Source organism: Strigops habroptila, chromosome 3 (assembly GCF_004027225.2).
Source record: "Strigops habroptila isolate Jane chromosome 3, bStrHab1.2.pri, whole genome shotgun sequence".
In the NCBI taxonomy this organism is placed as follows: domain Eukaryota; kingdom Metazoa; phylum Chordata; class Aves; order Psittaciformes; family Psittacidae; genus Strigops; species Strigops habroptila.
This window is the reverse complement of record NC_044279.2, coordinates 7,060,829-7,074,356: the sequence shown is the minus strand read 5'-3', so window position 1 is coordinate 7,074,356 and position 13,528 is coordinate 7,060,829. Positions and strand designations below refer to the sequence as shown.

The window sequence follows — 13,528 nt, the reverse complement described above, 5'->3', positions numbered from 1 at the left end:
TCCATATGTTGACACTCAGCATCATTTCCAACAGCAGCTTTAGGAAACACCTGAAGGGAAAAATCATCTGTTTTATCCATTTCCCTATGGACTGAATTGAGGAGGAAAAAAAATCTCACTATGGTCCTTTGGGATATAAAGGGACATTGTTGCATAAAATACAATGGAGCAGTGGAGCAGCCACAGAAATGATTCACTCCCTTTCTTGCATGTGGATAGAAACTCAGGCACTCAAAAAGATCAGACTTCACATCAGGGTGATTTAATTGGATTTATTGGAGGAAAACAATTAGTCATCCCTTTAAATTGTCATCATGATAGAAATCTCGATATGTATACATGATTGTCAAGGCAGAGAACCACTTGCGACGTAGCCCCATTAACAATTTGCAGTATTGCAAACTCATTACGCAGATAAAACTTTTGTGATGCCTTAAAACATGCATGGAGTAAATACATATTCTCCCTTCTTTTTGGACATGGATGCTGTTATGAACTTGTATCAATCACAAGACCTGCAATATTAGGCACACTGACATTCCTTGATTAAGATTTAAGCCTCTGTAGAAAACATGCTTGTGTTTTCATTAAGTGAAATCAAGATGTTTTGTTGTTGGGGATATCTGGGGAGTCACTACTCTGGGCAGAGCAGGCTTTTTCTCATTGTTTGCTGACCTAAATCAAATATCTGTCTAAAAAATGTCCAAACTGACCAAAATGCTGTTTCTTAACTAGAGGCCAGTGTACAACAGGACACTGACATTGTGTTGACCAGAAACATGAGTCTGGTCACCATATCTCCCACTGAGCTAACAACCTTTCATGCTCCTCACTTTGGGGGTCATGCTACAGCTTGATCTAGTAAGACACAGCATATGTGATGCTGTGCTGACTCAGGGGATGCAGATGACAGATGGAAAAGCTCAGAGCTGCTCTGAGCACCCCCCTTGGAGCTCCCACCCACCCAGAACCACAGCACATGTCCACCTCTTCATGGAGCCTTGCACCACGTGCTGCCTCAGCAATCTGAACTCAGATTGTAAATCAGGCTGATTTACAGCCATTATTAATGATGATTTTCATGCTGCCATGTAGTGCTTCTGCAATGGCACAGCATCTTGGCTGAGCACCAGCCTTGAAGGTGGGCTCAAGGCTTCTTGGTGCTTTCAGCCACCATGGAGCAGCCCCTTGCGTTATTTCCAAGGACTGATACTTGCTCCCTATGCCACCAGCATAGGCGCTTTCTCTCCAGCCCTGCTGCTTGGCATGTCATTGCCAAGAATCCAGAGCAATTTCCCAGCCCTTTCAGATGACTCTGCTTTGAGTATTGGGAACTTTATCCTCTCCCACACTAACACAGCAACCACTCACGAACTGGGACCCATGCCCTCCTGATGCCCACAAGAGGATTGAGCCAGAGCTACTATAAGTACCATGTGGCCATCCTGTACCCTGCCTTAGGAAGACCAGCACAAATGAAAATGTGTCAATGATTAAGGGAAGAGGAGGCAACGGCATGATTACCATGTGGAAGAAAGAAAAATACCATCCCAAACTCTTCCACGGATAAATGGTGGTACTACGTAGAGGTTCAAGGATCAAATGCTAGTGTCTCAGTGGTGATGCTTTGGAAAAGATGGGATAATTAGCTCAGCTCTCTGCCCTATTTTGTGCAGGCAAAAGATCACAGCATCTTGGTCCCCAAAATGCAGTTCATTCTGCAACAGGTGAGAAAGAAATATCTTGCAGGAAGAGAAAATATACTGAGAATTGAGTGGACCAGTCTAAATTTTGACTAAGAAAAACAAACCAAAGGAAAAAAGAGGAAACAAAGAGACACACCAACATGCTGCTTGGTAATCCTGAGCATTAGCAGCCCAGGGAAGGAATTTTTGATGCAAATCAAATTTGTAAGCATTGTATCCAAAAAGGGAACCTCCCCTCCCCGACTCCCTGTTTCTAGACGTGTGTACATGACTGCTGCATAGTTTTAAGCTGCTCTGGATGGTGACTCTTCCTGTACATGCTGCAGAGCATTCAACAGAAAGACAAAATACATTACCAGGCTTTGCAATATCTTGTTTACAAAACATCAGCTTTTGCATTTACTCAAACTTAACAATGGATTTAGAGTTACAGATACATTGAGTCATTTAAAAGCAAAACGTAGAAGTAAACCCCTTGAAGAAAAGGTTGGGTTGAACGTGAATAAAGAAAAAGCTTGGGAAATACAGAAACAGTGAACAGCAGATTAATACATGCAGTGCAGTATCATGCATTTATTGGACATTTGATGTCATCGTTAGTTCAGCAGTGATTTTTTTCACAACGCTTGCGAGCGTACATGCCCTGACTCCACTCTGGAGCATGGAAAAAATGTAAGAGCCACTCTTCTGACCTTATCATTTATGAAGAGGTGGAAAAAATATCTACCTGAACAAACCAGTGACACAGTTCGTGGTGGGAAGAGGTCTTGAAAACCAGAGTCTGGGCTAAAGAGCCTTTATCCTGCATTACAAACACTATTTACACAGCTTTGACCCAACCGTGCAAAGTCAGACCAAAAACCCTGAACCAGTTCCACCGGTGGGATCTGTCATGCCTGGGGCCACAACACGCACACACACACACATACATGCTGCACTCAGTGTGTCACAGAGACCAGACCACCCCAGCAGACAGGATGGGAAGGCAGGACTCAGCTGCGGGGATGCAGGGGAAAATTATAGGGATTGTGTAAAACTTGCTGCTGGGCCAGAAATAAGGAATGCCTGATTTACCAGGGGAAACTGTTCATGCAATGTTTATGAGCAGGTTGCTGTTTCCTCACTCAGCCATTGCTGGCAGGGATCTGCCAACTAATCTTCTGCACTTGGTTTTGATGCTGTTTTCCTTGGATACCACCGTCTCTCTGTGTGTTTCCACTTTTTGCTTGAATGAGTATAACACTTAGCATCAAGTTTCTGGTGCAAATAAGCATGATAACAAAGGCAAAACTCCCTTCCCATGAATAATTTTTGGGATGCATTCAGGCCCCAATTCAGATGGATAAATACGCATGGGATAAAGAACGCAACTAATCCCATTAAATGAGACTTTCCATATGCTGAAAGAAAGCTACTTCTGCACCTCAGGGTTCAGTCTAGAAACTGTTATTTTGCCAGTAGATGAATCCCCTGGCTCTTTCGAAAGAGCAAAAGCAACAGATTACAGTCTGCGTGATCTTGTTGGCAAAGTCAATCTGGTGTTTTTATGCAGTGCTCACCCAGTTCTGCTCAGGGCTGGAGCTGTTACCACAGGGGGAAATAACAGCACAGGTTTCCCCATATCTGATCTAGTCAATGCCAAGTTCAGATCAAAGGACAACATTCTCGCTGGCTGCCAATGGCTGGAAGCTATCTGGCTTTCCCTGGGGATTTGTTTCCCTAAAAATATGGTCACACTTAAGGAAGGGGCAGCCTCAGGGTCAGCTGCCACTGCATTTCCAGGGCACCATGGAGGTCCGTGTTCTGGTTTGCAGAGGATTTGGGGAGAAAAGCCAGAGATCAAGGGCTGTGTTGGCTCCTGGGGCTGGGAAAAGCTTTGGATAAGCCCCAAAGTCCCTCAGGGCCCGTCAGGGGAGAAGTGGGTATAATAAGAATACTGTCAATCGCTGTGGAGGTATGCAGGACACATACACAGTGGAAACCACTAATGCTGCCTACTGCAGAACTATGTGGAGATGTCTGCCAGTGGGCTGACACCCCTTTCTGTTGTTTTATTCATTTCAAGAATGAACCTCTATCACTGCTTGGTTTTATTTCAGCACCACAACCATAACAGACACACAAGGCATAGGTAAAATCCTACTTGTTTTTTTCTGTACCTACTACTCTAATGGAACCTCTACGATAGCAACCAGGACAGAAGAGAACATCACCAGCAGAGTAACACAGTCTCAGGAAAGCATCACTGACAGGTTTTCCCTATACTCCTACTTCCCCACTTAGCCGTGCCGCAGGGCCAATATCCATTTCGTGCTGCAGAAGGGGTGATCCAGCAGAAAATTAGGATGTACTGGGAATGAAGTCACATGCAAAATCAGCAGCAGAAGCCCCTGCCACTACAATACTGACTTTCAGCTCGCAGAGTTCACACGGGCAGCCTGTCCTCACAACTTCTTCTGCAGGCTAAGGGGCCAGCTGGAGGTTTTCTGGATTTTGGTTTGCTTGTTTGCTTTCCCAGCAAGTGCACTGCTGTTGGCATCAGAGATGGCCTCTGTGACTCTGGAGGTAAAAATCAACAATCAAAGCTGCAAGCAAAGAAAAAGAAGGGGAAGGAGCTGAGGAAAAGAAGTTACAAAGGAAAAGCACATTGGTACCAGTAAAGTAAAGCAGGGAAGGGTGACAGACAGGTGAGTCCAGGCTGAAGTCCTCACGTGAGAAGCAAATCACACATTGTTTAGTAGGATAGTCCATTGGGAAAGAGCCCAGAGGGATTTTTCTACCTACACCTCCATGGCAAGGCCAGTTGGGGATTTGTTTTGAATATTCTACTTTGGGGCTTTAGCCTTTTCCCCACATGCACACATTATTTACCCCTGGCTTTGCATTCACGTGTGAGAGCGGCTGAGCAGAGGTGGATTATGGCAGGAGAAGGACATGCAGCAGCACTGGAGCATCCCTGTCAAGCAATGCTGGAGTGTTTGCTGTACCAGGCTATGCCCCCTCCATAAATGTGGCGTGGGTGCAGTTAACAGATTTACCCAGACTTAAACTAAGAAGTTTTAACCAAGAGATACTTCAGGACTCAATGACTGGAGAGATCTCTAAGCATGTGGTGAAGCCCAGTCAGGATTCCAGCTGTGTTTCACTGATACAAAAGCAGAGCTTCCCACCACCCGAACTGTAGCAGAAAGAAACAATTTTGCTTTTAAGTGCTTCTGTTTCTTGTCTTAAGATCCCAGCAGTTGATAGTAAGCCAAAGGGAATGATGATATATTACACAACTAAGGCAGAATATTACTTGCAGGAGGGAAAACAAATCACCCTAATTCCAAGCGTGGAAGGAAAGAATACCCCTCCCAACAAAAAAACAAGGGAAGCATCCAGCAAGGAGGGGCAGCATAGCATGTGGGAACAACCCCTCCCCATCTGCAGGACAGCATGTCTGCCTTTGCTTCCACCACTGCTCTTTGTTTTGCAGATGGAAATCCATTCGCTTTCCTTTTTTCTGCAAGATACATTTGGAGGCTGTATTTTGGTTAGTGGCCTCAGCAACTGCGTCAAGTTCAAACCTCAGGTTTCAGATGAGAAAGCAAAGAGGAAATGCTTGAACCCAAACCTTTAAAACCACTCAACATTGACAAATTATTCCCTAACCAAATCCTGCTTTTGGTTGCACATGTGTAAACATAGGGAACTCCACTGATGCTAAACTGGGAGACTGCCTATTCACATCCCTGCAACTGGAGCAAATAGGGCCAGCTGGGCTTATGAAATCATGTGGGTTCAAAATAACTTGAATTTCTTGGGATAGGAGACTCTCCTAAACTGAAGCTTCCCTACTGAGGCTGGCAAAATGAAGTCACCTTAGAATGAGTTTAAATTGTACTATATTCTTTTCAGACACCTTGCAGCAAGATGTAAGGAGCTCCAAGGGTAAATACCAACCAAGCTCTTCCTACTCCTTGTCAGTGGGGCAAGAGTATATGGTGGCAATGGCCAGGGGATGGGGACAAGGAGTGAGACTTGCAGCAAGAAGATCCCCTGCCCTTCAGTGTGACCGAATCTTGGTCAGAAGTCCTCACCAGGGAATTTATATTGTATAGAGTTTTGCTACCAACCCCCAAGAGACCAACATGTGGCATCTTTCCTAAAATCATAGAATCCCAAACTGGTTTGGGTTGGAAGGGACCTTAAAGCTCATCCAGTTCCAACCCTCCTGCCACAGGCAGGGACACCTTCCACTAGAGCAGATTGCTCCAAGCCCCTGTGTCCAACCTGGCCTTGAACACTGCCAGGGATGGGGCAGCCACAGCTTCTCTGGGCACCCTGTGCCAGCGCCTCCGCACCCTCACAGGGAAGAATTTCTTCCTTATATCTAACCTGAATCTCCCCTGTGTAAGTTTAAACCCATCCTCCCTTGTCCTATCGCTACAGTCCCTGATGAAGTCTCTCTCCAGCATCCTTATAGGCCCCCTTCAGATATTGGAAGGCTGCTCTGAGGTGAAGAAGTTGAAGCTGCAACCTTTCTGCATGAGCATCCATGCCATCTGCAACATGGTGGGGGGAACCCAGGGCTCCCAGAGGCTCACTCAGATATGCCACAGCCCTCCAAAAATGGGGAGCAGCTTAATACTGAGGAAATTAGAGATCTAATTGGTATAACAGGTCTAAGTGGCACAAAAGGAATGGCTATTTCAAACAGAGTCAGTGCTCACTGCAACCTGCTTTTCCAGCTTTTAGCACTCAAAGTATGATAGATGAAATCCTGGCTCTGCCAGTTGAAGCCAACTGACAGAAGATGAAGCAGGATTTTGAAGTCTTGATGAAAAATGCGTATCTTACAGCTTTTCCCAGCATGGTCACTATTGTCTGATGTATTCAGCTGCGTCTGTGGTTAACTTTCTCAATTTCTTGTGCAGGATAAATGAGGCAAGCATGGCAGTAAGAGCATGCTGCAGGGAATGGCAGGGATTAGACCTGTCTCGGGTGCGAGAGGCTCACAGCAGCTAGGGAAAGGCGCCTGCCTCTGCTGCCTGCCTCTCTTCTCTCCTCCTTGAAGGAAAATCACAGCTGGGAATGGCACAGAAGTAACCTGGAACCCTTCTAGGCAGATTTTCTCTCCTCTCTGTTTCATGCTGCTTTAATGCGCGGCTGCACAACAGTTACAGTGGCTGTTCCTGACCGATGCACCAGCACACGGAGCCTGGGAAGTGCATGTACCTAGTAATTAACAGGGAAATTGAGGTTGCTTTTGTCTATGAGCTTTTAGGGAGGAGGAGGAGGCAGTGCCACCACTGTCCCTGCATGTGCTCATGCCTTTTGGTGAGGTCATGCTCAGTGCTCCTTGCCAGCTCTCAGAGCTAGGTGTGATGGAGCAACGCTACACCTTATCTTGCACTTTGCACCCAAGAACCTGCCAGTGCTTCACAGAGGGGTGCAAGCATCACCCCTCGCCTGGGGGTGAAACCAGGCATGCAGAGATTAAGGTCCAAACTTTTCTGTTTGGTTTCAATATCCAGTTTTGGCCTCTCTGGGAGGTGCTGAGCATCGGCAACGCCAGGCAAAGCCCTGACGAGCTGCAGGTGCTCAGCACCTCTGGCGTTGAGCCCGCAGACTGGATGTGCCCCATACCAGAGGCCAGGCTGGGAGGAGGCTGGTGAATTAAATGTCTTGCTGGAGGGCAAATGAGTTACCGGCAGGGGATGAATATGGCTCTTAGCCCCACATCTTCCTTTTCTTTCACCCTGCTCATAACACACAGTGACTCGGAGAAGAGAGGAGCTGCAGGATGAGACTGTGCTCTGCATTTCTTTTGCTCAGCTCTGGTCAGCTCCTGACCAGCACCGTCTATCCGCCTCTCCTCTGAAACAAGGGTGCTGCAGATCACCAGCACTACAGGAATGAGGCCAAACATGAGCTGGCTCCCAGCTGGTGGCAATTTAACTCTCACCATGGCTTTCAAGGAGGAGGAGGGGAGGGAAAGCAGCAGTTCTTTAATCTGAACAGTAACAGCCCTGCTAAAGCCAGACAGACTTGCACTCCAATTTGAAGACCAAGAAATGGCATGCCATTGAAATCCTCCCATGTTGCAAAGGTAACGTCAATTCCTACCTACAGAAATAGCCTATCCCCCAGCAAACTGGAAGGAGGGACATTACTGGAAGTACTTTTTAAAAGAAAAATATATATATAATGCTCAGAAAAGTATCTCTATTTAAATAATCCAGTTGAGATGTTTGTAGTTAATGGAAAAAAAATACAACATATATTGTTACCTACACTGAGAAAAAGAGTAAATCACTGGGGAGAAGAATGAGTGTTCATTGGTTAGAACATCGCTAGACTCACATATATATATTTATATATATATATGTATATGTATGTACAGCACCAGAGACTGTTAGATCCGTTCCCCCTGGAGTCATTGCAGTTTGTGATAAATGAAACATTTTAGAATTTGCAGTATAAAATATGGCCATAAAAAATCTTCTTTCTTCTAGTCCTTCGCTGAGCGAGCACTGCGGGGTGGGACGTGCAGGGGCAACCTGCCAGCCCCGCCGCCTGCCTGCTCCTCGCTGCCCCGGCTCTCACTTGCTCCCTGTGTGCACTGTGGTCACTGTGGTGGGTCTGGGTCTCCGGTCCCCTCCTACCGCAGAAACGCCTGAAGAAGCAGATGAAACAAAACTACAGAGAGTGGATGGAGACATACCTAAAAGGAAAGCCAGAAACACAGTTAGAAATGTTATCGTTGGAGGTGGGAAAGCTGAGTTTCTTTCGTAGCATGCTACAGAGCGGAGGGGACCGCAGCTGGAGACAGCGCTCCTGCTCTTCCTGCAGAGGTGGGTTGGCTGGGTACATCCATGGGGCATCTTCTCCCCTCCTTAGCCCCATGGCCATTCGCCTACTGCCACCACCAGCAGTTGTACGCATGTCGCAATGAATAAATGTCCAGCTTTGGTATGTGTTCATCCAGACTGATTCCACATTTCTGGGGCTGAAGACAAAGAGTTGTGGGATTCAGAAATCCCTCCGGCATTGTACTGCTCAGAATAATTTTCCTCGTGGGCATGCTAAAGATGATTAAACTTCCCATCATGGCCATCTAGCTAAACGAACAGAATGTGCACCTGGACTAAAGAAAATTGCCCAGGCATCCTGGAAAGCTGCTGATAAAAAGGTACAGTGGGTCAAATTCATTGCTGAGAAAAAGTAAACCTAGAGGGAATGTAAATTTGTGGGACCTGGGCATTATTCTAGCGACAGCTTATGTCGCTCCAGATTTTGCTGGTGTTTCTCCAGGATTTCCAGCTAAGAGATGTAAGTTGATGTAGGTTGAGTATCTGGACTTGTAATTTGCCCAAGCAGTTCCTTTTGAACCCATCAAAGACTTCTTACAGATATTTTTTATGAAAAGAAGAAGGGTTTTAGCAAAATTCAAATATTTATAGAAAGTGTCTGCTTCCAGTGAACCCCTCGCCACAGCTCTAAACACCAAGCCCCTACAAAGCATAACCTCTGAAAACCCAGAGGAGGCTGGGTTTTGAATGACAGATTCAAGATCCTGCTATTCCGGCATGTCAGCATTAATGAAGAGAAATAAAATACATCACTGCTAGAGCTTCCTGCAGACGAGCTGCCCCTCTCCCAGCAGCTGTTGAGACCCTACAGAGATGATCCTTAGACTTTGCTGGCACATGCAGCTCTTCATGCAGCTTGGCAGCCTTCAAGGCACTGATGTGCAAAAGTAGCTCTGGTGCAAGAAAAGCTGCTGAACGGGGGACCTGGCACAGTCACCTTGCTCTGACAAGGTGCAGGCTCAGATTGATTAGAAATACAGTTCATTTTTCCTGGTGAATAAAGGGCAGATGAAAAGTACATTAATATATTCTTGGACTGGAGTTTGATACGGCCCCTTGACTACTTAAGGTCTTTTTGATGCTTGTTATGACTTTTAACTACTTTTCCATGCTTCACGGTTGCATTTTGACCTCAGGGCTGACTATGTGGTACCTACACTCAGCCACATCCTGTTTCCCAGCAGTTCTGACATTTGACAACATGGCTTCGGGTTGCAATTTACCTATTACCTTAAAGATACAGAGATCTAGGTCCTGTAATTGACCTAGGCAGTCCAATCATGTCTTAACAGAATAAACCAGGCACAGGCAGAGAATTAGGCCAATACACTTAAGAATTCCTGACTGATTCACTTAGACTTTCCTGACAGGTAGCATAATCCAGCCTAATGCATCATCTTTGCTCTGCCCTAATACAGAGAGCAGAATTAGGATGCAGCCTGACACAACCTACTCTCAGGCGAAAGCTGTATTTAATTGTCTTCAATGATGTGAAATTGCTGCATCTGAAACGATTTGGAGAGCTCATTAAATGCCTATTAATAACATTAGGCAGCATTATATTTTGTAATGGTGGCACAGCTGTTCTGTGCAACTTGCTGCATGGGATCTTCCTCGTGCAAGAAATCTGTCCCCAGAGAAAACCACTGAGAAAGAAAGAGTCAGGACAGAGACCTCAGAGGTTTCTTCCCAACAAAAGGTACTTGGCGGACTGCATTTGATATGTCAGCTCCCTCTTAATGTCACTCCTGTATTTGCTGCTAGCTCTCCTCACCGGTTCTCTGGGGCTCCAGCATCTCATAACTCTTTAATTGATTACTTTGAGGAAGGGCAGCTCTTCTGTATTGTCTGCCAAGCTGGTCTTAACCTGGGATGCTTGGAAATCTTTCAATATTTTTCTGCCTCATGTTTCTGACATGAAAAAACTTAACACATTTCGTTTTACCCTTTCTGTGCTTGCTCCATCAATGCAAAATATGGTTGGATTCCGTACAGGGAGCTGCTGGATTCTGTAGTGGTTCAACACACTTTGTTCTGTTCTTACCCTTCTTCTTCACAGATGTTTTTCCATTACTCTTCAGACTACTCAGTGCTATTAATTTACACCATTTGAAATTAATTAAATGGATAGATGACCATTAATCACCCACTAGTCTAACAGCAAAGCATGCCATCAGATGCTCTATACCTAACAGTATGGCTTAGCCATACTGCAGCAGGAACTAAAATAAAGGCATATTTCTCTCCTGTAAGGGGTTTTCTACATCGCTGCATTGCCAGTGCATGGTTGGAAGTGCTTTGTGGCTGGTCAGCACTGCATCACTCCTTTGCAGGTGCCACATGTATGCCAGGAGCACAGTGATGATTTTTTGGCAGCAGCTGTAGGATTTGGCACTGGGTATGAATCCTCATCAGGCCCGGGATGCAGAGGGAAGGGGCTCTCTTCTGGCTCAGCTACAGCACAGGCTGGCAAAAACATCTTGTGCAGCACCCAGAAGGCAGATCCCACCTCAGCGTGGGGCAAACTGTACCTGTGACAGGAAGAGAAACCACAGCTTCCATACAGAGCTGTGGGGACTGCAGCTGGTGGCGTGTTCTTGTCAAGGAGCAGAGACTGGCAAGCAGGGGTGGCAGAGGCAGCACCATCCAAACTCTTTCCCAAATAGTAGGTGCTTTCAGCTCCAGAACAGTGCAGGGTATAGTAAAGAAATGACCACTTCAGTCCCCAGTGAAGCAAGCACTGACTTGCAATACCATAATCTATTAGCATTCCCTTTTGGTGCTGCACTGTAAAATAATCTCCTCTAATTGTAAAGTCCACATCGCTCCATTTCTTAATATAAAAATGTCTACAGATGGATGGAAGGGAATAAAAGAAATGCTCAGAAGCCAGAGATTATACAGGCTTCATTGCAAAGGACATATTTCTGCCTTTCACATGATCCCTTATGTCTCCTTCCCTGGCATCCAGAAAAAATATATATCCCAAGCATCTGAGTCCATCGGGCAGCTTGCACATCTCAATTACAGCATATAACAAACAAGGCAGCAGGCCAAGTCCTGTTGTGGTGTACAGAGCCTGAGTCCTGCTCAGACAAATGAGCCTCTTCGTACAGGAGCTTAAGCTGGGTCAGCCTGGCAGGATCAGTCTCCTCCATAGTAAATAGAAATGGAAAGTGAGCCAATCTTTACAGAAAAATGTCTTATCATAATACTGGAAACTCAAACATAAACAGTTTGAGTAAACTTTGTCAGTTTTCAGCCAAATACAAAACTTTTGCTGTGGGGGTCTGGGTCTTTTTCCCAAATGAAAGCCTTTTTTCTTCACAAGAAACAGCGTTTTTCTCTAAAAACTGCAAGCAGCTAAAACCTTATTTTTTTCTAGTGCATAAACTTCTGGCCAGCTAAAATTGACAGCCTCAGTTCCTTTTCAGTCCCTGTTTTAAACACCTGCTTGCGCAAAGCCGCACCTACTGGCAGTGAGGACTGCAGCCTGGGGGTCAAGGAGGAAAACAGGGATTCAGTGAATTTTCTTGGGAGCTTTCCTGGGATGCTGGTTACTCACAATCTTTCCGCGTGGCTGCGTCGGGGAGCGGCGCGGCGAGGCTGAGGGTGCTGGACACACTGGCGCTCGCGCTGTCAAGGCTGCTGCCGAGGTGTAACCGCCTCATGTGCCGCACGACAGCTGTGGCATTAAACGCTTGCTGGAGAGAACAAGAGAGAAAGGATAACAAAATGGGAAGTGGAAGGGCTGCTTCTGCTCCTCTTCTGGCTGTTCAGGTTGTCAGAAGAGAATAAGCACATCATCTGATAATTTTAATGGCCCCCAACACAAGAAGGATGTGGACCTGCTTGAGTGAGTCCAGAGAAGGCCATGCAGATGCTCAGTGGACTGGAGCACCTCTGCTATGGAGACAGGCTGAGAGAGCTTGGCTTGTTCAGCCTGGAGAAGAGAAGGCTCCAGGGAGACCTTCTAACAGTCTTCTAATACCTAAAGGAGGCCTACAAGAAATCTAGAGAGGGACTTTTTACAATGGCATGTAGTGATAGGACAAGGGGGAATGGCTTTAAACTGACAGAGGGGAGATTTAGGTTAGATGTTAGGATGAAACTCTTCCCTGTGAGGGTGGTGAGGTGCTGGTACAGGTTGCCCAGAGAAGCTGTTGGCTGCCCCATTCCTGGCAGTGTTCAAGGCCAGGTTGGACACAGGGGCTTGGAGCAACCTGCTCTAGTGGAAGGTGTCCCTGCCTGTGGCAGGGGGTTGGAACTGGATGAGCTTTAAGGTCCCTTCCAGCCCAAACCAGTCTGTGATTCTATTACTCTACCTTTTAAACTTTTCTCAATTTCTAGTGTCTAAGCTAGAAACAGCAATATCAAACTATATGCATTTCTGCTCTGGTTCTGCTCCCTGTCATCCCTTCTAGCACTCAGTTGGGATGCTGCTGCCTACAAGTCAAGTCATATTCAACATATTCTTCCCCGCACCAGCACATGGCGGGGGTCTGCATTGCTTCACATCCACTGTGGTGCTGACCCCAACTTCACATATAACCATGAGCGCTTTAGCTACGAGCAGCCCCAGCCCCATATCTCAAACTCATTATCTTTATATAGAATCACAGAATAGGTTAGGTTGGAAGGAACCTTCAAAGGTCATCTAGTCCAGCTTCTAGTCCAACTCTGTTGGACTAGGGACATCTTCAACTAGATCAGGTTGCCTAGAACCACATCCAGCCTGGCTTTGAATGTCTCATGGATGGTGCATCCACCACCTCTTTGGGCAAGCTGTGCCAGTATTTTACCACCCTTGTTGTAAAGAATTTCTTCCTCATGTCCAACTTGAATCTCCCCTCTTTTAGTTTAAAACCACCACCCTTTGTCCTACCACAAAAAGCCCTGCTAAAAAGTCTCTCCTCATCTTTCTTATCCCCTGGAGGACCATGTAACCTCAGTCTTTTGACCAAA

At 46.1% G+C, this 13,528-nt stretch overlaps 1 protein-coding gene across 3 annotated transcripts in view; it reads right to left on the bottom strand.

Moving 5' to 3' along the window:
* Positions 1 to 253: 253 nt before the first annotated feature.
* The window catches only part of CAMK1D (calcium/calmodulin dependent protein kinase ID), a 225,211-nt gene continuing 211,936 nt past the window's right edge, over positions 254 to 13,528 (bottom strand). Inside the window, exons 10-11 of one of the 3 annotated variants that reach the window (XM_030479852.1) lie at positions 12,129 to 12,267; positions 254 to 8,415 (exon numbers count right to left, since the gene is read on the bottom strand). In XM_030479852.1, the coding sequence (XP_030335712.1) occupies positions 8,294 to 8,415; positions 12,129 to 12,267 (261 nt within the window). In that variant the 3' untranslated portion in view covers positions 254 to 8,293. The remainder of the gene's footprint in view (positions 8,416 to 12,128; positions 12,268 to 13,528) is intronic. The other 2 variants (XM_030479853.1, XM_030479854.1) reach the window with 2 other exon arrangements.